The 23,729-nt window shown below is 38.7% G+C and overlaps 1 protein-coding gene across 1 annotated transcript in view; it reads right to left on the reverse strand.

Annotated features, from left to right (window-relative positions):
• Positions 1-3,224: 3,224 nt before the first annotated feature.
• LOC125357944 (cadherin-related family member 3-like) overlaps positions 3,225-23,729 on the reverse strand; it is a 52,854-nt gene continuing 32,349 nt past the window's right edge. The window contains exons 10-18 of the mRNA XM_048354780.1: positions 23,522-23,624; positions 19,631-19,729; positions 16,871-17,103; positions 10,260-10,431; positions 8,862-9,103; positions 6,770-6,963; positions 5,087-5,106; positions 4,920-4,984; positions 3,225-3,302 (exon numbers count right to left, since the gene is read on the reverse strand). Coding sequence (XP_048210737.1) covers positions 3,225-3,302; positions 4,920-4,984; positions 5,087-5,106; positions 6,770-6,963; positions 8,862-9,103; positions 10,260-10,431; positions 16,871-17,103; positions 19,631-19,729; positions 23,522-23,624 — 1,206 coding nt within the window. The remainder of the gene's footprint in view (positions 3,303-4,919; positions 4,985-5,086; positions 5,107-6,769; positions 6,964-8,861; positions 9,104-10,259; positions 10,432-16,870; positions 17,104-19,630; positions 19,730-23,521; positions 23,625-23,729) is intronic.

Raw genomic sequence — 23,729 nt, forward strand, 5'->3', positions numbered from 1 at the left:
AAGGAGCATTACTAGATATTGACTACCAAAATTTGAGCTATGATTAGAACTATGTAACAGATGTTACAGAACTAGATACAGTGGCATTTTTTACATACATGCAAAAACTGGTAAAAAAAAATATCTGAGTAAAGCTCATAATCTGGTTCATTTACACTAATATCAATTTCCTGGTTTGGACAAGTTGTGATCATTAGGAACAATACTACCTTTAGGAAAAGCTTGATGATAGGTACAGAGATCCTGTGCTATTTGCAAGTCTGTAGTTATTTTTAAAGGTTTTTTTTTTATAAAATAAAAGTCAGACTATGTCCCTCTCCCTCAAGAAACTGCCCCAGAAATAATCATAGAAATAATAAAATAAGAGTAATATACTAGGAAGATAGAGCCTGATACAGTAGGAAGTTATACAATTGTTGCTCAGGTGACTGGGATGTGATTAGTAAAGAGGAACAGTGGTGATCAGCACTTACTATGTGCCAGTTTCACTTAACATGGCTGAGGAGTGTTTACACAGTATTACCTACAGTAGAGAAATGAGGGCACTGAGGCACTTGCAATGCCACCCCATCTGTACATTTGAACCCAGGCAGTCCAGCTGCAGAGCCCTTAAATATCAACAAATCAAAGTAAGGGGATATGTCCTATATCACAGAGGACAACATACTGCCTTATGTATTACATTGCAAGCCCTGAAGAATATTTAATACATGATGCTATGGCCCAGCATATATAACTTTTTTTTTTCCATTTGAAATGTTCCTATCTGGGTGCTGTGGTGACTCACTCCTATAATCCTAGTTACTCAGGAGGGTGAGATCTGAGGATTGAGGTTCAAAGACAACGTCAGTAGAAAAGTCTGTGGTGACACTCTTATTTCCATTTAATCAACAAAAAGCCAGAAGTCGAGCTGTGGTAGAATAAGCTAAGTAATGACACCCAGATCCTGAGTTTAAGCCCTGGTACCAGTATGTGCATGTTCACACACACACACACACACACACACACACACACACACACACACATATCATTCCTTCTTTAAGTAACATGTGAAACTTTACTGAGCTGAACTAACTCCCCCAAATCCATTAATTGAAAGATAATTCTTTTCTGGGGCTTTGGGGCTAGGGTGGATAACATACTGCACTGAAGAATATCTTCTCTGCCAACATGTTATGCCATCATTCAGTGATTTATATTGGGCCTCGAGAACAAGTCACTGACACACATCAAACATCCACATTCAAAATAAGCACTCAGTAGCTATGCCCGTGAACTGAGAAGACTAAAGGTAATGAGTAGGTCAAACACTAAATCAACAGAAAATGGTAACAAAACTCATGGTCTGTCTTGAATATATGTGCTGTTTTTAATTAGAAAATCCTAAAGCCCAGTCTTCAGTGAAAGGGTACTTTTTAGTAGTCATCGGTTGGCAAGAAGTCACTACTAGTGTTAAGAATGAGAGAGTTCCTTTGTTATATTTCCTGTATCCTAATCATGACTTTTAACTCTTACTGAACTATGATTCTGGGAAAATTACTTATCTCTTAGGTTTTTTATTTATAAAATGAGAGTAATAATAGTGTGCACTTCATAAATAACTCTGAGGGACAATCAAGTGAAAGCATTTTAACCATCCTAAGAATTCAATAAATGTTTGCTGTAATTTGATATTAGAAATATCCTTAAAATTCCTTGTAATAAGCCTGTAGCTACATATACAGAGAGATAATTTTGTGTGCAAAGAATAATTATGGTAAAATTAAATGAAGCATGTAGTGTATTATTCAAAATTACCAAAAGGTAAAACAACTTTGGTCCCATTAATGGATGACCCATTAAACAAAATTTGATTTATACATATGATGGAATATTATCCAGCCTTAAAAGTGGAAGGCAATTCTGATACTTGGATGTAACACAAAAGAACTTGATGACATTATATCAAGTGGAATGAGCCCATCACCAAAGAGCAAGTATTGTATGATTCTATTTAGAGAAAGTACCTAGTTCAGTCAAATTCATGGAGACAGAAGTAGAAAGGTGGGGGCCAGAGGATGAGTAGAGTTGGAATGGGAGTTATTGTTCAATGGGAATCGAATTTCAGGAAGATGATCAGATCAAAAGGTTCTGGAGATGGGTAATAGCAATGGTGACAAGGCAAGAGAAATATACTTAATGCCACTGAAATATAGATTTTAAAATGGGGGCTGGGGCTATGGCCTAGTGGCAAGAGTGCTTGCCTCTTATACATGAGGCCCTGGGTTCGATTCCCCAGCACCACATATACAGAAAATAGCCAGAAGGGGCGTTGTGGCTCAAGTGGCAGAGTGCTAGCCTTGAGCAAAAAGAAGCCAGGGACAGTGCTCAGGCCCTGAGTCCAAGCCCCAGGACTGGCAAAAACAAAAAAATAAACAAATAAAATTAGATTTTAAAATGGTTAATGGAAAGAAGTAGACTTGTCCATTATGTATTTAATATATTAAAAAATTAAATAGACTAATTACTGTTAAGTGCTGACAACAAGCCTGGCACATGGTAAGTATTCAATATTTTTTTTATTAAATACATACCCCTTTCCAATTTTAAAGGTAGACCTGCTATGTAAAACATCTAATTAACTCTATAAAGAAACTATGTGAAGAGGCCAGGAGATTGCATGAGAGGACGAGGAGGCCAGCGAAGCCCAATCTACAAGGAGGCCAGCAGAGCCCAATCTATAAGCCTCGTCTCCTTCAAGGCAGCAGGATTCTGAGGGAAGCAATCTGAACCCACCAGACCAGACAAGCTGCCAGATGAATGCCACTGAAGGAACTCTATTGACAGCACATGAAGCAAACAATTGTCTAGGTACGCCTGCTTGCCATCTTGACACACAAAGTATATAAGCTATGATAAGATGTTTATTGGTCTAAACCAGTTCAGTCTTAGGGTAGTTTGGTGCCCACCAGATACAAATCAGGAGCAACTATATGTTTTATTTGGCACGCAAAACCCAGTTAAATTGAACTACATTTAAAAGTGGGCAGATGTTCTTTTTGTAATGATCCAGCTTCTTTTGAAAGAGCAGAATTTCAGCAACTCGAGGACTTAGTGATAGTGGAATTCCCCAAGGATTAGTGTCTCTTGATGAAATTGACTTTCATATGGTCCTTTGCAGTCATTCATGTAGCCTGCCTGGCCCTAAAATGGTTTCCTTTAGGAAAAGTATTTGAGTAAGTAATTCATTTAGTTTGGTATTTAAGCACCATACCTGGATCAATGGCTTCTCCATCAAACACAGTCTCATACACAATGGTTTCCTTTGAAAGAACACATGATATCAGCAATAATGTCAGATATAAAATATGTTTTGACATGGGTTGAAAACTTCAAACAGAAGACTTACAAGTTCTTCTCTGATCTGTAGAGGGCTTGCAGCCTAGAACCAAATACTTTCTGCTATTCTTATCTCCTATCAATCCCACTTCCCCACCTCTATCTGCCCATCATAACTTCTGATTAATTCAGGTCCTTTCTTTTTCTGATGAGAAGTCTATTATCTTTTGTAAGAGACATTATAGGTTGAACTGCATCCCTTCCTCCTAAATCATCAGTTGAAATTCTAACCCTACAGAATCTCAGAATGTCACTATCTTTGAAGAGACCTTAAAGAAATAATGGAGAGAGACTGGGGGCATGGATTAGGTGGTAGAGTGCCACCCTGTGAGCAAGCATCATCAGACCTTGAGTTGAAGACTTTATCCCCTCCCCCCAAAAGATAGAAGGACTAATGAACGTAAAATGAGGTCAGAGGGATGGGCTTGGATCTAACGTGACTAATGAATGTGAGACCAAGACACTGGCTACAGATTCCCCTCACAGACACTGTGAAGACACAATAAGAAGGCCATTATCTGAAAGCCAACCCCTGTTCACATGTTGGTCTTGGACATGCATAACCATGAGAAATAAATCTCTGTTGTTTAAGACACCCAACTCTGTAGTATTTTGCTATGATGGCACTATCAAGCTAATACACATTGTGTGGTATCAGCTTCCTAAAGGCAGAAACAGGGAAAGGAAGCACAGGGAAAAAAAATCTTGTGAGGCAATGTCACAGTTCACCGGGACTCAGGTAGTGATATATTGGCATCTGGGAGACAAGTAGAGAGAGAAAAAAGGAAGGAAAAGTGGAGAGATGAACACAAAATAACTGTTCTTTCTTGTTTTACCTGAAAAACTATTTTTGGATGATAATAATACATTATTTGTCCCAAATCCAGCCTTATTCTGTACCCAATATTTATGTGAATTACTCGGGACTAAGCCTCATCCAATTTGAAGAGGTTTGCATACTCTAGTGTATAGATTTACCACCTGCTTTAAAAAAAAAAATCTGAGTAGAGCTGGGAATATGGCCTAGTGGTAGAGTGCTTGCCTCTCATACACGAAGCCCTGGGTTCAATTCCTCAGCACCACATATGTAGAAAGAACCAGACATGGTGCTGTGGCTCAAGTGGTAGAGTGCTAGCCTTGAGCAAAAAGAAGCCAGGGACAGTGCTCAGACCCTGAGTCCAAGCCCCAGGACTGGCCAAAAAAAATCTAAGTAATCAAATCTATAACATGTATAATTTATTCCCAACTATAATCTTTTATTTTTAAAGTGGTGAATAATGCCAGATTCTGTTTGTCTGGAGATTTTTTGCTTTTATGCACATATTTCAAGGAAAAATTTTGACTAGCCAAATTCTAAGGTTGAATTAGAAACCCCAGCTTCATAATGCACGTGCATTCATAGAAATGATTCATTGAAATTATTTAATTTCGTTTCTGTTGGGCACATTTAGCATATGCTTCTATGGGAGATTTTTTTTTTTGCACTTACAGGGGATATGTTGTCTCCTTTCACTGTAGGTGGTTCACAGAAATATACTTACTGTTAATACTTCTAGCTTTTTACTTCTGTTTCTTGTAACAGACTTTTCTTTTTGAGTTCTATCTCCTGTTTAAAATAAAATTTGAAAGGCAGGTGTCTGGTGAGAAATATTTCTTAAATTCCACAATTCAAGCATAATTGTGTGATAAGCAACAATCTATATCTTACCTGCAATATATTTGATTCCTCTGTATAGAAAGAAAATTTTACAAAAATCAGTTTCATTATGTTAATATATGGTTAAAATACTACTACTATTATTAATAATAATAATAATTTCAGACAATAGTGCATGACTAATATCACATCTTCTTTACCTCAGGAAAGAAGAAATGCAGTATGGGAATGATAAAATAGCCTTTATCTATCATCATCCTACCTATCTCACTGCACCAGAAATAAACTCTACTTAGTTAATGGAAATACAATTTCAACTTTACTTTTGAAGCCAGAATATTCTGTGCCCTGAAGAACTATTTTTGGATGATAATAAAAGCAGCTGTATTTTCCCTCCATTTTTGGCCTCTTTCTGCCCAACTTTAGAGAGATTTAAAACAGGTCAAATTGTGTAGAGGATTCCTATATTTATTACCAGTCTATATTTTTTACTGTTGCCTTGTTGTTCTCCAACACCTGTCTGTGAAACTGCTTGCCTCACAAATTTGTTTAAAATATCTCCTCATAAAAAAAAAATCTGCCACAAACTTACTGTAGTTTCATTCAGTGATATGTTGTAAGTATTTTATTTATTTGTTGGTTAGTTGGTTGGTCATGAGGCTTGAACTCTGGGCCTTGGTACTGTCCCTGAGCTCTTCAGCTCAAGGCTAGCAATCTACCACTTGAGCCACAATGCCACTTCCAGTTTTCTGGTGGTTAACTGGAGACAATAGTCTCATGGACTTTCCTGCCCAGGCTGGCTTTGAACTGAGATCCTGAGATTTCAGCCTCCTGAGTAGCTAGGATTACAGGTGTGAGCCACCAGTGCCCAACCATTGTTAGTATTTTTAAAAGAAAGATTCCCAAGTGTTTCTGATAGAGTAGGTTTGGGAGTCATTTGTACAATCAAAAACATCATTGAGTTTTGTATGGTGAATATGTTGTTCTTCTAATTCAAACTAATGCAAAAACCATCAGGGTCTGATTGACAAACTTCAGTCACTCCAAACTCTTTATATCAAAGTCAGAAAGAGAATCTCATGTCACGTGCTTGTGATCCTAACATTCAAGGGGCTGAGCTAAGGTTCAGCTCAGGTTCAGTTAAGCTGATGCCTGTTTAGGCTTACATAGTGAGTCCCTGGAATGAAAAAGAAGGAAAGGCAGGAGGAGGATGAAGGGAAGAGAGAAAGGAAGGAAAGTAGGGAAGAAAGAGGGAAGGAAGCAGGGAGATGAAATGGAGGGAGGGAGAAAAGGAAGAGGGAGGGCAGGAGAAGGGGAGGGAGGGAGAAAAGGAGAGAGGGGGAAAGAAAAGGAAGGAAGGAAGGAAGGGAGGGAGGGAGGGATGAAGGAAGGAAGGAAGGAAGGAAGGAAGGAAGGAAGGAAGGAAGGAAGGAAGGAAGGAAGGAGAAAAGGAAAACAAAAAGGTTGAAGGGGGTGACACAGATAAAGATGTGTCATATTCATAACCTACTTTGTAAACAACAAAAAAAAGTTCAATACATATTCTACAAAATTAAGAAAACTCAGAGAAGGGGTGGGTTGGGAGGGATACATGAGAATGTTGAAAGGGATGATATTAATCAAGATGCACTGTAGTCATAAACTGCTTTGTTGAATGGCAACTCCTTTGTACAACTACTTATAGATAATAAAAATGTCTTTTTTTTTTAAGAAAAAAGGAGAAAAATCTCATACCTGGGTTTGGAAACTTGCTTAGCCATTTTCTGACAACATGCTGTAATGTTTCCATATCTCCAAAGCAGGAAACATGCCCAGGAAACAAATCCAGCAAAGAAAATCACCATGAGAGTGAAGATGAAAGGAATATACCAATCACTGGCCTTGTACGTATTGATAGATGTGGACACAATGGTCAGACCTGGCCTTTGCTGGGAGAATGATTTCAAGCAAACAAAGCATTAGTCCATGTGTTCAGACAGCATCTGCTTGCCCACAGTAGCTGTGGCACAGATCATGGTCCTAATACAGACTAGGGTCTTGACTCAGACATACAGTGCTTAAATTGCATGCAATGACTTCTCTGTGATTCTAAATAAACCAGTTTCTCCCTTTGATGTTGGTGTTTTGTTTTTTCATCTATAAACTCCAGAGGTTGATCTAGGTAGCATCAGAAGCCCGTTAAGGCTTGGGTGTACTTATTTCCTACTCTACACACAGTAAACCCCCTATGCAGCTTGCAAGAAAAGTTTGTTCTTGGGAATTAAGTGTTAAGGAAATATTTGCCACCATTTTTGCTGCTACTGGTGGTAGTGGAACCTAGGTTTGTACTCTCAGTTGCCTACTTGGTAAGTAGGCCTCTACTACTTTAGCCACACACCCACCAGTGTTTGGGTTTCTTTGGGGGATTTTTGTGTGCTTGTTTTGTTTCTGCTTTAGTTATTTTTCTAGATAGTATCATAAGTGTTTTTCCAGGGCTGGTTTCAGACTATGATCCCCTTACCTCTGACCTTCTCATAGCTGGGATGATAGGCATGAGCCAACACATGCTCAGCTTGGTTTTGGGTTTTTGTTTTTGTTTTTGTCATTCATGGGGCTCTAACTCAGCACCTGGTCACTGTCCCTGAGTGTTTTTTCTTAAGACTAGTACTCTACTACTTTGAGCCACAGCACCACTTCTGGCTTTCTGGTGCTTAATTGGTGGTCTCACAGACTTTCCTGCCTGGGCTGGCTTTGAACCACGATCCTCAGATCTCAGTCTCCTGCGTAGCTAGGTGTAAGCCACCAGTACCCAGGTTCAGCTTGTTTTTGAAGTGGGGTCTAGCTAACTGTCTACACTGACCTCAAACTGCAGTCCTCACCTCAGAAAAGCTAAATCTCCATCTTAAAGGTGCTGGGATTATAGATATGAGCCATGGTGTCCAGCTTTTACTCATATTTTTTATTAATGCTGCTATTTCAAAATAAAGAATGCAATAAAATAGAACATGAAGTCTATTGGGAAGATTTCATCTTTGGGAAATTCAAGGAGATGTTCTAGAATTCTGCAGAGGCCTTTCATGTCTTTTCTCAATGGTAAAATTATTAAGGGCCTGCTAAACGTGATAGGATTGGTTGAATTTTCAATGAAATGATGAATATAAAACATGAAGTCTAGAGCCCAGCACATCACAGCTACCCATTACTAATTGTGGCATGGCCACTAGAGAATAGTCTTGGGGGTGATGGTTATCATGGTCCTACCGGGGTTTGGACTCGTTGCCTGACCCCTGCTAGGCAAAAGTGCTCTACTTTTTAGCCACATCCTCAGTCCTTTAAGTTTTAATTTGTTTTCAGATAGGACTTATTTCTGTTGCCTAGATTATTAGACCTTGATCCTCCTACTTCTTCTTTACAAGTAGCTAGAATTATATACATCTGCCACCACATCTAATAAGACCAATGTTTTAAGGAGGGACATTTGCAGACATTTTTAATTAATAGAAATCATTGAGTAGTGAGACCTTTCAGTGGGCAGGACTTTAAAACAAGCCAGACATTATACAAATGTCTTCAGTGCCCCACAAGTAATTATCACAAATTCTCTCTCTCTCAGACACACACACACACACACACACACACACACACACACACACACACACACACACCTGTACAATGTGGACCAGTGGCTGCTAGCTTAGTGCCTAAGCAGAAAGACACATAAGTAAAGGCACTACTCTAATCAGTATTTTAGCCTTTCCAGATGAAACTCAAATTTATAGAATATTGCCCACCCAGAGTGGCAAATTAAACTCTATAATTCTTCCTGTTTAACTCTATAACTCTTTACTTCAGCGTGGGTTGGAGGAGGTGGCGTGCCGGCTCTTGTCACATAAATATCAATAATAGCAGTGCCTGTCCTGGGCTTGGCGGATTTGCCATATTTCAGATTGTCATCGATAATATGCACCACGAGATGGTACTGCCGCCGCACATCAGCTCCCGATTCAAAGTTAAAAGGATTCTTCACAATTAGTTTTGGAGTATTTGAACCTCGACTGGGGTCAAATCCGAAATGATGGTTCTCATTTCCTTTAAAAGGGGATAATTAAAAAGTTACCACTATTTCACAATGCTTGGAAGGGTTGCTCAAGCTCCCTTAAATTGCTATTAAAACATAGTAGATGTAAATAAATTTTATTGTACTCTGAATTTTTATGACTACACAAGACTTATAATAATAAAATTGAGTTTAAGTAAGCAATAAATACAGTTGGCTAGAAAAATGCTTTAATGGCTATAGTCATAAGTATGTATGACCAGCAAGCTTCACACTATTATGTAATTTTTCTGCCTAATTGCTTCCTCTTCTTTCTCAGAGCAATTTGGTTCCCATATTCAACTTAGTCTAGATCAATAGCAAATGAGCCAGTCAGACTGAAAATATCTATTGAGACATTATTATATATATGATGCATGCAATCCCTTTCTTTATGGGGCTTATTGTCTAGCAAAGGGGGAAAAATACCAGATTAGTCTTTAAATTGTCAGTGTGTGCTTAAGTGCTCTCCACACTTCTTTCTGACAAAGGACAACAGAGCATTTAAATAAGTCTTTACATAAGTCATTAAATAAGATTTCAAATAAGTCTCATTTTTATGCCATCTCATGATACTTGGTAGCTTTTCTTTATAGAACTTACTGCCATTCATCATTTATAATTATAACTTATAATTTGGGTGCTCTTAGTTTAGAGAACAATAAATGCCAGGAATACAATTCTTTGTTTTTCTTGGCTATTTTTATGTAACAGTTTCTTAGCACTGTGACCAGCTGGTCTGTAATAATGGTCCTCCGGGAAGAACAAGATGGCGACTAAAGATAATGTGTGCCTATGAAAATCCAACAATAATACAACCCAAAAGGTCAATTCTCATGAACTTGTATTAATATCATCAGATGGAACAGTGGCCACTATCCTCAGTTAGCACCCTGGACAGCAGACTAAGCCTTGTAATCTGTAGTATTTCCCATGCTGATCCAAAGTGAAGTCATTGATACTTCATTGCAGGAGACAAAAAAGTGCATTGGATACATAGGAGACAAATGCCTTGGGGAAATAATGCTGCAGGTATGAAAACCTTTTTAAAACATAGTCATCTCTAGGGTTGTGTATTACATCTAACATGGTACTGCTCACATCAATTTGACACATGCTTTAATTAAAAGAAATAATTAAATTACCCACCAGAAGCCATCTCAAAACGCATTTCGAAGTCTTGCGAATCTCTGTCATGACAGCTTAGTCTGAAGCCATTGACATTTGTCCCCACAACAACACTGTCAAAAATGACTGCCTTATATAGACGTGGTGTGCAGACAGGCGCTTCATCATTCTCATCTCCAATGTCAACTGTGACCTGTCAGCCAGGAGGGGAGGAGAGACATCACATCCACACCATGCAATCATGTATATGCAAAATCAGAAATAAGCATCTGGGTAGAGGCATGTCGTTTGGAAATATCAAATTAAAAACCTAGGTTTTTCCATTTGCAGAAATGATCCTGCAGATTTGGATTCTGGCTGTCAATCAACTAGTCCTGGCTTATTATTCCTGGGTCATCTGTGACAGGCTGGGTAGCCATTAGGGAGAGCTTTGGGCTCATTACATGGGTCTCTGTGAAGTCCACCAATTATGCACAGAATAATAAGAGGACATATGAAGAATGCTGTCTCTGAACACTGTGGTCCCCTGGATACTTTAAATACCTTGTTAACTGGAAAGTATATTCTGAGTGTGTTTCCTCTATCTTAGGTAAGGGACTCTTCTGCTGTATAATTCTCTCAAGCATAATATTTACTTTTGGTAACAATATGATTATTCCAGTGTGTTTCTCTGACCTTAATTATAAGATAATATCAAGCTTTTCTTAATCAAAATACTACAAACCAGGAAAGTGTGATTTACATGGAAAAAAATCAACATATCAAGGACTTTAAAATGTCAATGATTGAATGCCAGTCAGCCTATAAAAGTTATCTTCTCGCCTCTCTGATGACTAATAACTTTCTCAGCAACATGTTCAGAAGAATCTCCAGGGTACCTACCTTTGCAAGTATTATCTGTTGGAATATTTTCTATAATGTTTTAACCACCCAGCTGAATTCTTGGGGAGTTGTTCTTTCTTTAAGGTTACTTTTATAGATTGGTTTCAAGACAATGATTATAACCTCTATATCAATTTAATATTTGATAATGTGGGATAACTGACAGGGTAAATGGATTTCTGTGACAGAATGCAAAAGTCTCTAGATTTGGATGTGAACAAGAAGTCTTCATTAAAATCCTGTGTCTGCCACTTTGGGGCTCTATTTGGGTACAAGCAACTTAATCCTGTTTTGCTCCACTGTAAAAAGGAATCTTAATCTCTTCTCTCCTGTGACTGTTGGGAGGATAAATTCATCCACTCGATGAATATTAATTGAACACTTACTTTGTGTCATACATTGGCCTACACACAAAAGCCACAGTGTCAAAACAAAGTCCTTGATCTACAATGATTAACATTCAACTAGATGAGCCAAAGTAATAAACACATTGACAAATAAATACAGTAAGCATTGTCATATAGTAATTGGTGCCATGTAATTAAGGAGATAGAAAATAGCTAAGGGGAACCATCTTAGGAAAAGACCATTTTTCTCTTACCAAGTCTTGATTTTTTTTAAAGTTATCTTTAAGTGGTTGTACAAAGAGTAGCCATTCAAGAAAGCAATTTATGAATACAGTACACCTTCATCAGCATCTCCCCTTTGACCCACTCATGCTTTGGCTTCCTGACTCTTCTATGTTTGATATGTATCCTTGCAAGTTCCATGTTCTTAACTAAATATGCAGAGCTTGATGGTATTGCTTTGATTTGCATGAATGATGTTGTGCAATGATCTTTCTTCTTTCCTCCTTTTCTTACACAATGCCCTAAATGTTCCTTCCATGTGTGTTTCCTAGAACTACTTTGCTATTTCCTCTTGTGGCTTATTATTCCCCAGTAGACATCGGTCCTATTTCACTTATTCATTCCATTTGGGGTGAACACATGGGTTGATTCAAATTTATACCTTTGCCCTCATGTCCCAAGAAGCACACACCCTTGCTAACGATTTCATTTGGGCAGAGATATTATGAAAGTGATGAGAGCCATATGGAATGAACAATACAATCCTAGTATGTTTATGTGGCTGGACTGAAAAAGACAAGAAAAAGAAAGCGAGGAGCTGAGGATATAAAGGTAGACACAGTAGCCAGGCTCAGATCTCAGGTACTGTGGATCTGGGGAATGGTATTGGAACCTAACTAAGTGATGGAAGCCAGTGATTTCAAGGAAGAAGTCAACTGTCTTTTGAAGGCATCACTGTGCTTCCTGTATATAGAGCAGTGCACAAAGTGCACAAGTAGAGATAGGAACTCTAAACAAAAGTTACCATCTAGATCAGGCAAGGGAGATGGTGGCAGAGCCAGGGTTATTGTAGAGATGGGTGAGAAGTGGAAAGGTTTCAGGTAGTATTTTGAAAGGAGACCAGGAATAGTGGTGCATAGCTCAATCCCTTCTATTCCGGAGGTGGAAACAGGAGGATCACAAATTTGCAACCACCCCAGGTAAAGTTGTCAGTGAGACTCTAACTCAAATCCAAAGTTAAAAAAAAACAAACAGTGCTGGAGGCTTAGGTGGTGTAGTAGAGCACTTACTTGCCTACCAAGGCTCTGGGCTCAATCTCTGGTACCCCTCTTCATAGAAAAGCAGTGGACATGAGAAAAATCTGTCACAGAATTAGGAAGAGACTGTAGATTACATGACAATGATTAAGTGAAGACGTAATCCTACCTCTTTGAGCTGAGAACTTTGGGTAGGTTATTTAACCTCCAAACCTTGGGATAAAATTCTTCCCCATGATCTGGATACTGGTAGCTCATACCTGTAGCCCCAGCTACTCAGGAGGCTGAGATCTGGGGATCACTGCTTGAAGCTAGCACCAGCCCAGGCAGAAAAGTCTATGAGACTCTCATCTCCAATTAACCACCAACAAGCCAAAAGTGGAGTTGTAGCCCAAGTGATAGAGCACAAGTCTTGAACAAGAAAGCTAGGGATGGTGCCTAAGCCCTGAGGTCAAGCCCCAGTATTGGCACACATGCACCTGTGTGCACATACACACACACACACACACACACACACACACACACACACACACATCTTCCCTGTGTAAAGAGAGTATCCAAAAGTACATCATGGAATGAAACCAAGGACTTAATAGCTAATTAAGAGATTATTATTCTCTTCCTTAAGTAATGATAATGACAATTCATGATGGATCCCTAAACTGTAGAAATAAAAGATCTGTATCTTCCTTTTCTAAATTTGAAAGATAAATTCATCTGTGCTGTCAGTTTGCTTCTTTCTATACACTTTTTAACTTCTTATGTGCTTTGTGTCTACTTATGAAGACAGATGTGGTATCTTACACTTAATCATAACCCAAGATGTTCTATGCCCAGCAAATATCAAATAAATATTTATTAAGAGGAAGAAAGAATAAGCCAGCCCTTGTTTTGTCTTAAGGCAAATCATAAATTCTTTTTATAAAGGATAAAGTCACTTGAAGTTTTGTGCTTTTTATTCAATCTGCTTTCCCTTTTCATTGGTGATAAGAGACTGCTAGTTGCAAGTGGTGTCATCTTACGCTACTGTGGGAATCCATAAGTGTCTAGAGGAAAAACTGCCTGGGCACCTCAGTATAGAGATCACTCTCATGGGCATCATCCCAGTGCATCCTCTTCACTACAACTGAGTCTCTGGGAAAGTCAATTCTAAGTGTTGATGTGAATGGGTCTGATGGTTCCCTCACAGGGACACACAGAACACCTAATAACTGAGTAAGCAAGAAACTATTTGGTAAGGGGAAATAGACTGTGAGTATCAGACCAGATGGAGACTTTAGAATTTTCTACTTCTACTTCTGTCTTTTCTTCAATAACAAAACTTCCTAGACACTAATGACGCAACACATAAGAAATGCAACTGCATTCTCTCTTGATGTCTTCCAACAGTCCACTGACATGCTAAAATACTTTATTTTTTGGGGGTGGGGGTTAAATATTTATTGAACCAGGTCTTTAAATTCTATATCCACCTGCAGACTGTAAACAAGTACAGTATATGTGTAAGTAAAGATGAGCAAATTAGTGGAAAACCTAAGATGCCCTTTGGACACTGGAACCTCACCACAACACTCTCCTGAGGTCAATGCCCAGCACTCTCACAAAATTAAATGGAAAAACCAGGCTCGCTCTGCCCCATCTCTGAGATCAACACCCAGATTTGTAGGCTGCATTTCAGCAAGACAACAATGTAGCTTTTGTTTCTGGGGTGCTACAGATGAGACCCAGGCCTAAGACATTCTGGGCAAGTGCTTAGCACTGAGATACTATCCCGCCTTGGTTTTTAGAGACAGGATTTATCATGCAGCTGGGGCTGGCCTTGAACTCCTGCCTCTACCTCTCAATTGCTGGGATTGCAAGTGCACAGCACTATGCCCGACTAAAAGCATAATTTTTACATTCACGGATTAGCTGAAAGAGTACACATTAAGTTTATAATCTAAGTCTCCTTCCACATTACCATAATTAGTAAGAAACATGAATTGAATTAAAAATAAGTGACAGACCACAGGTAGTTACAAAAATAGATGACTTATAGAAAATAATAAATATCTATGGTTAAGCTGATCACAAAACTTATAAAATTTACTTTTTCCCATAATGTGAAGATTAGTACATTCAAGAGAGACACTGAGGGATGTGCAATAAGGTGATGGCAAAAGGAAAAGTACAAAACCCACAGCAGGAGACCAAAGCAAATGACAATATGCAAAACACAAAGTTCCTCATTCTCCTACTTAGACACCAAAGTTATCTTACAGCCTTTTTATATCTTAAAGTAACTCTATGTTCCTAGGTATAAACATTTAAAAAGATTTATCTGGAGACAAGAAAAAATTGGAAGATTGAACCATCTCATTAAAACAGCTAAAATCAGGAGGATCTGGTGTGATTTTATATATTTCTGACATGCGGGGCTTTCAAATAACTGCATAGAGTTTGGATGGTGTTTAAAATTCCCATACAAATCTATTCTATAAGAATTTTAGTTCTAGCAAAGGGGAGCTTCATACATTCCAAACACATTGGGGAGAGGGAAACCAAAAACTTCACCAAGGAGAGCTTCCTGTCCTGGGTTTTGTGTGGGTGAGGGTCTCGATGGCCATCACTCCCAGTGGGCTTACACAAGCAGCCTGCGTGTCTGCCCCTCCCAGGCCTCTGCAGCAGCCTCTTGTCTCCACCTGCCCTCTGAGTGTTCCCATGCTCACTCTGACTTGAGAGCCTCTGCATTCACTTCATTAAGAAGTGGGTTTTAGATGCCAGTGCCAGTGGCTCATGCCTGTAATCCCAGGTGATCATGCCTGGCCTCTGTGGATCACCCTTCAAAACCAAGGCGGGAGAAACTCTTCTCTCCAATTAGCCAGCAAATGCTGGAAGTGGTGTGTGGCTCAAGGGTAGAACACCAGCCTACAGTGGAATATAGGCAAGTGAGGACTCAAGGGCCCGAGTTCAAATATCAGTACTGGTTTTAAAAAGATGAACAGCATTTATATGGCCTTCTGCAAACAGTGTTTGATGGGAAGCAAGGGTACCAGGTGAGGCGAGGGCCATCCCGTGTGTCCCAGGAAGGTCTGGTGGCTTCTGGAAGCCTCTTCCCCCTACCAAGGCGAGCCCTGTGGTCACTGCAACAGTGGAACTGGATGTGTCAGACCAGGAAACAAGGTTCCCAGGCTAGCTGGAGTCAGGGGTGCCCACAGGAAGCTTGCATGAGTAGGAAGCAGGGCTGTCATGCCTTCTGAGCTGCCCCTGACTGGCTCTGCCATGAAGGGGGAGGAAGTGGAATGGTGATAGCCTCAGCCGCTGAAAGCGCACATTCCCGTCCCAGAATGAGGAGGGGATCACTGTAGGGTTTCAAGTGTGGTGGGGTTCGGCGAACCCCCCCCCGACCTCACACAGCCCCCAGAGCAGCGTCACTTACTATTCATGGATGCTAAAATACTTTAAAGGCCCACACTTTCATGCCAAAAAAATTCACCATGGCTGTTTTCATTGGAAACATCATCTCTCAATGGGACACAGCCTAGATTAGAGAGTCGTTCAATAAAACTTAGGCGTAACCTCTAGTACATATTGAAAGCTGCCATACTTTCCTCTTCTGTTGCTTGGAAATGATTGTCATATTACTTGCTTCAAGCATTCAAGTGAGAATCAACTAAATCTATGTGTTGTTTAATCTTAAAATTAAATGTTCCTTTCCAAATAGTTTTATAGGTTCTCCAAGGGATCACCTTTTGGAGAATTAAATGTATTTAATATGTATAAACAATTATAAATGCATCACATTATAAATATGTTTATTTTGCATATTAGACAATTATTATTATATTTATTACTAATACACAATACATATGTACTCACAACATATAAAGTGCCTAGAAGAGGAACTGACGAATGGTACTCACAAAATCATATTTACTGTAATTCTAAATTTATTACATAAGAATAAGAAGGGGTGGTGAGGCCTTTCTTCTCAACCACACCTCAAACTCCCAAAGTCGACATCTTCAGATGTGATGGTATACTGAGAAGTAGGAGAAAGTCCTAAACTTCTTCATCTATTGTTATTGTTTGACCACTCCCACTATAGCAAGTGAGAATGTAATAGATTGTCTCTACAATATCAACATCCAGGCTTTCCACTTACCATGGTCACTGCCGTGCGAGGATGGACCCTGTCACAGTCTACCGCTTCCACAGTCAGGTTATATTGCTTCACAGACTCATAATCTGGTCTTGTGATTAGTTCAATCATTCCAGAAAGAGGGTGAATCCAGAACCTTTGGACCACCTGGGTGTCTCCACTGGTTATCTGGTAGGTCACACAATTTGGGGGGTAGTCCTCATCAATGGCAGTCACTCGTCCCACTTTGTGGAAAGCTGTCAATAAGATTGTACAAAGTTCATTCTTCTCATGCAGATGTGGTACTCTAGAGAGCCTGACATGCTTTTGCTTTCCAAATAGTACCACAGTTTATCAAAGGGTAACCCAAATCCTTTTGGACAATGACATGTATTGGAAAGCTCCAATTCTACATGATGGAAGACAGATTTAGAAAAAAAATCCTTGGCTACCTTAAACCACTTGGCATGAATCAAATGAGATAAGTTTAAAACAATGGCCCAATAATCATAGTAAGCATAAGATAATGGTTCACAGCATAGACTGAAACTGGAAATGCCTGGGTCCAAATTTCACCCCGGCACTTGCTAGTATAACATTGGATAACTCTGTCATCCCTCTGGACTTCAGGCTGTTTCTTCATCAGCAAACTAGGAACAAAATTCATCTACAACCAGAATCTGTCACATAGAATTGAAGGAATGAGTTAAAATGTACAAAACACTTAGGGTGGTACCTGGTATATAGAAAATGCTAAGTAAGAATTGCCTCTTTGTACATACATTCTTTCAGTGAATTCTCCCAGCAGCCTAACCACATAGGAACTTATGACTGTCTTCACTTACACATAAGGAAACAAAGGCAAGTGATGCTAAGTAACCTGGCCCAGGTCACAGAGCTTGTAGTAGAGTAGGTAGAGCTTCCATCCCAAGCCAGTCAAGAGCTCTAGCATAACACCAAGAACATAAGAATAATAGCATTCATGAAGAAGGACCTGCTTTATTATGCTAACTTGAAAATAAAGAGTCCAAACTATTTGTTCAAGTGAAAGCATAGTTATTAAGAAGAAGGTACCATAGCATAAGCAGACAGTATAAGGCAACAATGGAGTCATTTTCATATTTAACACCTGGCTAAGTATAATAGAAAGCTTATTCCTCTGTAGGAATAAATTTAACCTCTGAATGCAAACTAAAAGCTATTTTGAGCAATTTCAGCTTAGTTTTAAAATAGTGTAATTATGAAACTCTGAAATCCTGCCAAAATTCCCCATAAAATCTATTGGAAACACAGTAGGTTTTCCCTTGTGACTTGCAACCCAGTGTGATTTAAATTCTATGTTTCTTGGAAATCATTCAGAATTTTTTTTTCTTTGCCTGTGCTTGCCCATCCCAAGACTCCTTTTGTCTAATTCAAGCTGTACCACCAAAAAAGTTACTTTAAATATTACAGATTTCCATAATGCAGTCATGGGAAAAGACCCATGGAATTCTCAAGACATATTCATGGCCCCTGGGCTAATCAACCTGGCATGAAAAGAGACTTCTATATTAATGGTACGCCTGTAACTAAAATGTTTGATATTCAGAGGGCAGTCTGTATTCAGAAGAGTTTTAAACTTCCAATTTCCTAGTTTGATAAAATTGTTAGAGTCATGAAGATTTTTGACATTTTGTCAAAAAAAATCCCTCTGATTTCATTCAGTGTTTGAATTCTGGAGTAGAAGATCAATGAATATTATTTTGTTTTGAAGTGAAGAAAAGGGGCAGAATGGAAAGCGATAAAAGGGGGTGAGATTGGGATATACTATAAACATGTATAGAAATATAACAATGAATTCCTTCCTTATATAACTAATACAGGCTAATGATGAAAATAAAGCAAAGAAAGAAATTATAGCAATTGACATTGCACATTGTAGATACTCAATAAACTTTTGTGATATATTACTATATGGCAGGAGCCTTATGGTAATTTTCACATGTCATGTAGTTCACATACATACAATTATCAGTTAGTCCTGAGCTCATCTTCATGAGAGAGTTAGTGTCATCTTCATTTTTATAAATGAGAAACCAAAGGGACAAAGCAATGGCATGACTTGTGTAAGGTCATGAATTAGTTGTGGCAGAGACAAATTTGAATCCAGTTCTATTTGACTCCAGCACTCATAATTATTTTACTGTGTCACAGTGCTCTTAGAAGTCAGACTGATCCAACTGCCACACACACCAGTTTTATATCTTGAAGTATTCAAATCCAGCCTGGAGGAGAGTCTGAGAAAGAGATATTCTTCTTTTGGATGACATAAAGCACAAATATTGCCCCACTGTTCCTTCCACATCAAGTATTCGCTAATTCATCCTAATTTATATAGAATTTATGACTGAAATAGATTTGTGACCATGATCTTGACTTTGGACATAAACTCTTGACTACGGTTACTTAAGCTCACTAATGACCACATTACCCCTAGTTTTTTTTTTTAACACTTAGACCTAGTTTGGTAGAAAATGGAAAGAGTAATTAAAATTAAATAAGTGTGTATTTGTTTATTACAATCCTAGATCTGAAGGGAGGCTTTGGGAAAACCTTCAGGAAGACACTCTGAGGACAATGCCAGTGAAAGATAACTTCTGTGAACATTTGGAGCCTACAATACTCCCTCACATGCTTGCATTTTGTAAATTTCCATGCTCCCCTTCTACCGGTCATGCATTAGAGATCTGGTAGACACTTTCTTATGGAGGAACTAATGTGATAGATGTGAAAAACAGCTCTTACCTCCTGATGTTTCTGGAACCAGAAATGAATAGTGTGACTCTGTAAACACAGGACTGAAATCGTTGTTCGGAGTAATCTCCACAATGATGGTCACAGTAACTTTAAAATTGAGCAGAGAACAAATGTTTGGTGGTGATTGTATTCTACAAAACAAACTAGCTAAATATACCCCTAAAGGACAGGATTCACAGAGGACTGTGAAGTAATAAATTTTCTCTGTTCCCTATATGATCCCTGTATCCACATTTAAAGCAATTTAGTTTAAAACATACAAGGTATCACATTTCATACTTCATTTTATATAATAAGGATAGGTAGGGGCTGGGAATATGGCCTAGTGGCAAGAGTGCTTGCTCTGGTATACATGAAGCCCTGGGTTCAATTTCTCAGCACCACATATATACAAAAAGGCCAGAAGTGGCGCTGTGGCTCAAGTGGCAGACGCCAGGGACAGTGCTCAGGCCCTGAGTCTAAGCCCCAAGACTGAAAAAAAAAAAAAAAAAAAAGGATAGGTAGCTATCAATGTATTTAATATATAAATGTGTACTTATATGTTTTACATAAGAGAATTTATTGTACATTTATGGATGTAATAACCATATTAGAATATGCTGGAGAATTGCTGTTAACCTATGTATGATATTCTATTGTGTGTGTGTGTGTGTGTGTGTGTGTGTCTGAGACCAAACTCACACTTGGAGCCCTGCCTCCAGCCCCCTGCATTATATTCTATATCTGCTTCTCATAACTCAGAATACCCACATTCAATGGTTGGCTTTACAAATGCCCTGTGGTCTTAAACTAGTTAAATATCTCAGTGGCACAGTTTCCTCATCAAAGAAATCAAAGATCCATTATAATCTCCTTCATCACGGTGTAGATGTAAGGTCAAAGATAGACTCATAAGAAAGACTTAGAGTCTACAAAATGTTAAATAAAAATTATCACATGCTGTTCACTTACAACAATTCTTGTGGTAGAAAAGGAAATCTGAATTTCAAGCCAACAACCCAAACTAACATATTAGAGAGTATTCGGGGGAAATAAAGGAATTTGATAATCAAACATAAAATCCAGGGCTGGGGATATAGCCTAGTGGCAAGAGTGCCTGCCTCGGATACACGAGGCCCTAGGTTCGATTCCCCAGCACCACATATACAGAAAAAACGGCCAGAAGCGGCGCTGTGGCTCACGTGGCAGAGTGCTAGCCTTGAGCGGGAAGAAGCCAGGGACAGTGCTCAGGCCCTGAGTCCAAGGCCCAAGACTGGCAAAAAAAAAAAAAAAAAAAAAAAAAAAACCATAAAATCCAGCAACCTGCAAACAAATTTTCAGTAAAAGTAAAATAATTAACATTTCCTACTCAAAGCACCGACATGACCTTGGCCTTGTCCCAATGTCACAGTTGACAGATTCACAGAGCTAAGCTTAAAACAACACTAATGAGTCAGGGAGTGGATATTGGACCAAGTTATATCTGCTAATGTCTCCCAAAATACCTTCCCTGAGATGCAAGTATGCCAAATACAAAATCCCAAGCTAAACAAAGAAAAACAGGTTTCTTTGCCATATAAATGGCAAGAGTTTTTAGAATTTTTAGTATTCTATTATGTACTTTTGAAGCTCCAGGTAGGCATTGCTCTCCTTAAATTTATTTGACCAAGAATTCTCCTTTTAACATGTTACTTTGTAGAATTCATTTTCTGAAGAATGTTGTATATAACTGCTCCTGAAAGTCCACTGAACACAAGTCAAACAATAAAATTTAATCTGGTATCCATAGAACATTTATTTTAAGGAATCAGGCATTCTTCATGTTTTAGTGGATGTTCATTATTATTAGATGCTATCTAGGGCTTTTATCAGAAACTCTAATGTGTCCATGACCTCCAAGAAATCTTAAAGACTGCTGTTCCTCGAAGACTGGTGATTTATGTCAACACTTGTATATTTCCTCCAATAAATCCATTTATGTGTTGCAGGAGCAGGTGACATTTACAGCTCTGCCATACCATCGTTTTTATTGCATCCATAAAGACTCAAAATTGTGCTAATTAGCTGGCCTATAAAAATAGACTGAACCACATGTGTAGTATTCCAAGCACCTTTTCCGAGCAGCTGTCATGCATATTCTTGGATGTGAGAACCAGGAAAGGCATGGATCTATCACTGTGAGATATTAATTTCCCCTTGCCTATTGAGCAAAGGCTCAAATATGGTAAGAGGGATATATAATATAAAATATAACAATATAAAATAAAAATATATATTTTTTTGGATAGGTTAGTCCAACAAGATGAATAACTACAAGAAAAAGCATCCATCCTACAAAGGCAGCTGGCCTAGGTAATAGATTTTTGCATGAAGCTCCACTCATAAGCAACAGAAAAGACAATAAGCATATTTTCAAGAGTGCTGTTATGTCTGAGTCCCTGTCTCTATACATCATTTTTTCCATAAAGTTGAATCATTGAAGTCTACAAATCACCTTGCTAAACTCAGTCTAGAGGGATTTAAGGAGTCCCAGGTGTGTTGATTAGAGTTCAGCAATCAAGTTCCCTTTGATTGCAAACATATATATGTCTGCCACAATTCTACCTTTTGACATCAATGAAAGACCCAGAGCTCCTACTCATTACTCCCACATGCAACCTCAAAATCCTTCTCAACTCAATAATCCGGCAAAAATCCAGTGTACTCACAAGAGAATAAATGTCAATGTCACCTCTCTTCTTGGCTGTCCATTACCAAACATTGACCTGCAACTATAAGCCTGTTTACTACTCAAATCCCCAGGTCTTGAATATCTTTATTTGTTTATTTGGGTGTTGTTTTATTTGTGCATATGCGAGTGTGTGTGTGTGTGTGTGTGTGTGTGTGTGTGTGCCAGTGCTGGAGTTTGAACTCAGAGTTTGTCACTCAAAACTGGTGCTCTATGGCGAGACAACTCCACAGCTGACTTGTTTGTAGTTTATTGGAGATTCTTATCTCATGGACTTCCCTGCTTGAGTTAAATCCCACTTCCTAAACCCTCTTCTGTGGAGCCACAGGACAAAATTCAGATGCATACTGAAGTGTGATTTACAATCAGCAAAACAGCCACACATTCCGTGGGTTCTACTATCATTCAACCTACATGGAGTTGATCTTAATGTGCAAAAAGCTCATCTTTTCACCGGGTGACTTGAAACACTGGGACGGTGATGAGAGAAGCAAGTAGAAGCAAGGGGCAGCCTATGTTCATCTGCATGAGGGACGTGAGCTGTCAAATATGGCAAGTGACCAGTGGCTTGCTTTGATAACAGTTCTATCCATGTCATATAAAATAGTTAAAAGAAATTATTATTTAAAAGTATCCAATTACCAATGTGCTTGGACTATGTTGTCTAATACTTGGCATTAGTGGACATAAAGGCGCAAGGATTAAACATAAAAACTGACTTTAGTGCCAAGAATCATCTAATTCTGTCTTGTTTAAGGCACTGCTATAGGTAAAAAAGATCAACAGGAGTTGTTGTTCCATCAAATCTACTCAGTTCTCCTAGTTCTTTCTCTCATTCTCTTCTTTCCTTTCTCTCCCTACCTCTCCTGTCCTCTTCCCTCCTCCTTTCCCTTTCTTTATTCTCTCTCCCTCCTCTCTTCTTTTTCCTTCCTCTCTCTGTTTCTTCTCCTTTCTTGGCAGTACTAGATTTTTGGACACAGGGCTTCCTACTTCTTAGGTAGTCACTCTGCCACATGGGCCAGGCCCCTCAATTCTTAATTTTCTCCATCATCCTTTTGCCTAATTTAATTTTTTTTAAAAAACTGTTCCAAGTACAATGATGTTTCTGTAAAATCTAAAATGGTAAGTGCGCAGAACAGGCACTTGTTTCCTTGAGAATATTATCAAGTTACCTGTATGAGAGGGATGTAGATCATCAAACACTGAAATCCTCATTTCATAGATATGCCCAGCTGCAACCACCTCTGGATTTTCATAATCCAACTCTCTAGCAACCTTATAGAACAAAATTAGTATACCAAAAAGAAAATGTTAATGAGTATTTTTAGATAATAGATCATTCTGGAAAAGGCAAATGTGTGGCCATTGTTTTTTTTCTAG

The sequence above is a fragment of the Perognathus longimembris genome, chromosome 10, assembly GCF_023159225.1.
Source record: "Perognathus longimembris pacificus isolate PPM17 chromosome 10, ASM2315922v1, whole genome shotgun sequence".
Taxonomy (NCBI): Eukaryota; Metazoa; Chordata; class Mammalia; order Rodentia; family Heteromyidae; genus Perognathus; species Perognathus longimembris.